Source organism: Poecilia formosa, unplaced genomic scaffold (assembly GCF_000485575.1).
Source record: "Poecilia formosa unplaced genomic scaffold, Poecilia_formosa-5.1.2 Scaffold236, whole genome shotgun sequence".
Classification (NCBI taxonomy): Eukaryota; Metazoa; Chordata; class Actinopteri; order Cyprinodontiformes; family Poeciliidae; genus Poecilia; species Poecilia formosa.
The window spans coordinates 114,661-117,449 of record NW_006800175.1 but is presented as its reverse complement, the minus strand read 5'-3'; the positions used below and the strand labels follow the sequence as shown (position 1 = coordinate 117,449).

Here is a 2,789-nt window from a genome sequence, read left to right as displayed (position 1 = left end):
GACATACACTGGACATAATTACTCACCTGAAATAATGTTTAGCTGATTTTAAAAACAATTGTTAGACAAAAACAGGTTAAAGTCCAAATCCAACTTCCTGTGGCATTCAGCCACACTAGTAACAGTTCAATCAACCTTTTTTCTATAGTCCATTCAGGAATAAGCTCACACACTGGGTTCTTATTTATGAAAACAATTTGAGAGTAATTTGAACATTTGTACTTCTAAATGTAGGCACAGTCTTATTTAAAAACCTAAAGACCCCAAACAACAACATTGTTTATTTTCAAGAGTTTTTAAATGTAATCTATCTATCCTGAATGTCTGATATGAGGATGGAAACATTAACAATTTTACAGTTTTGGTTATCTGAAGCATGCAAAATATCAAAAGCGCAGCACTGACATGCTGTCATGAGGAAGTGGAGAGGACAAGTCCGCCCCCAGGACAGACAATATAAAGACGCTCGTTGTCTGACTGACACCAAACAGACCGACTGCCGCTGGACACTCAAAGCTGTGAGTACTTATCCATTAAAAACATTTCTTCTCGTTTCAGACAACTTCAACTTTGTGGTTTTTTGTGTTTCAGAAAAATGAGTAGAAACTACCTGTCCCATGACGACGAGCTTCGCAAGGGAGATTATCTGTTGTCCAACAACAGAGAATGGAAGGCGGTTTTCCAGGTGAACACATCTCACAAAAATTTAAAGGGGCAGTAAAATCGACTTTTTAGAAGTAATGTCAAAAACAGACTTAGAGTGTTACTTAAATTTTTTTATGCGTATTTGGGAAATCCTTTAATCGCCATAGCAACTATTCAGCTGTGCCAAACGCCTGGATGGGCCAAGCTCCACCTTCGAGACGTAGCTCCTCCTGGGAGCTTTTGCCTCAGAGTAGTCACCCATTCAGCTCCTTCAGACTAGCCAGCAGCAATTAGCAAACACCCAGTGGAACTGCTGAGCTCATTATACGAGCTACTTCTCAGTGAAACTCTGGTAAAGATGTTAAAGGGTTAATAGAGGAGCGATGTTGTGATGACTTCCTGAAGGCAGAGTTTCAAAAAGAGCTGGAGTTTTTAAAGAGACAGGTGTTAAATTTCTCAAATTTCTTTGAAGCCATATTCAAAATATACAGCATAAAAACTAAAGTTACTTAATTATGCTATAAAATGGCACTAGAAAACATTACTGCTCCTTTAAAAAAATTCAATAATATCCTTTTTACCTGATTTATCTGTAACAGATGCTTCTGTTTTTCTGCAGAATGATGGAAACTTCGTCATCTATGGCTGGAAACCGATCTGGGCCTCTGACACCTGTGGATCTGATGCAGTCCGCCTGATCATGCAGGCAGATTGCAACCTGGTCATGTACAACAACTGTGACACCCCTAGATGGCACACCAACTCCTACCAGCAGGGTACTCATGTTGGCCGTGTTCAGCTGACTGATGACGGCAAACTGCTGGTGTACAAAGACTCCCATGAAATCTGGAGCTCTGCCAATTCTAAAGGCATGAAGTGAAGCTGCAACATTAAAAATCTCACTAGTTTGACTTCCCTGCATTTAAAATTACTCTTTCAAAGGATCTTCTAGTGTTAGCTTCACTGCTTGGTAAAAAAAATGTTAAGGCACGACATGTCAAATCCAATGCAGAAATATAATAAACATATTTTCCTTCCTGTGTAATGTCTGAAATACTGACTTTATTCTCTAAGATCTTTATATTGGTGTTTAAATAATATGTTCATTTTAGCAATAATAACAAGGCTAGCTAGTGTATGAGCTAGCCACTACATGTTTGTTCTACCACTATATATGTGGAAGTACATCAGTGGTGAAAATGGCAACAACACCAAGGCAACGAGTGCCTCATGTATCCTTAAAAAGTCTTCCAAGTAAAAAAAAATCTTGCTATGTTTTCTGGCATATAGCAAATAGAAACAATTTGGGTGATTCTAACTAAACTAAAACAAGAGAAGTTCAGACTGATTTATCTTCAGACAGTGAGAAAAAATGTGCATGTATCTTTTTAGTCTGCATATGCAAATATCTTATTTAATCTGTATTCATAGAAAATGGTTGTCTTGCTGTTCAAGTAAGCTGATCCTGAGAGCAGACTGCAAGATGCTAAATTAAGCCTCTAAAAACCTTAAAATGTCAGAATGGAGCCTGCAGCAGGTACCCGACATTAGCTGTGTTTCTTCCACAATATGTGCAAAACTTTGTCAATATTCTGCTGATGTCTAAAACCACAATTTCGCAATTGCATTGTCTCCATTAAATAGAGAAAAAATGTAAATCACACGACTAAGTTTGTTCACCTGAATAAGACACATCCTCCAACCACTTCCTGTATTCTTCTTCTTCATGGTTTGCGCCAGAGGCAANGCAGTTCCTCAGAAACAGGGCTTTTCAGGTGGACTTTATGTTAGTGTTTACCCATAAGATAGACCCAACGATCAAAGTGAATCCAGCTAGTAAACAGGCTTTGCCTGAATGTTGGTCCGAATATTTCAAGTCATCTGTCTTTACAAGATGACTTGTATGCTGAGTCAAATGTTATCAGTGTTGTAATGTCATGGAGCATTGTACTCCTGCAGAGCAGGTGCTCATTTCTGTTCAAGTAGAGAAACGGCTACAATGTACGTTTAGTGGTAAATATTAAGCACAAAGTAAACATTTATCAAAATGCCTTTCAAACTAATAAGAGATAAAACCAAGGGCTGCATCATATTAGGAAACCATATTAAAATAACTGTAATGAACCTGTAACCTAGTGGACATC

The 2,789-nt window shown here is 38.1% G+C and overlaps 1 protein-coding gene across 1 annotated transcript in view; it reads left to right on the top strand.

Moving 5' to 3' along the window:
- Positions 1 to 1,693, top strand: part of LOC103149770 (mannose-specific lectin-like) — a 26,371-nt gene extending 24,678 nt beyond the window's left edge. The window contains exons 2-4 of the mRNA XM_007569077.2: positions 447 to 518; positions 592 to 685; positions 1,265 to 1,693. Of these exons, the coding sequence (XP_007569139.1) occupies positions 596 to 685; positions 1,265 to 1,525 (351 nt within the window). The 5' untranslated portion in view covers positions 447 to 518; positions 592 to 595 and the 3' untranslated portion in view covers positions 1,526 to 1,693. The remainder of the gene's footprint in view (positions 1 to 446; positions 519 to 591; positions 686 to 1,264) is intronic.
- The last annotated feature ends 1,096 nt before the right edge of the window (positions 1,694 to 2,789 follow it).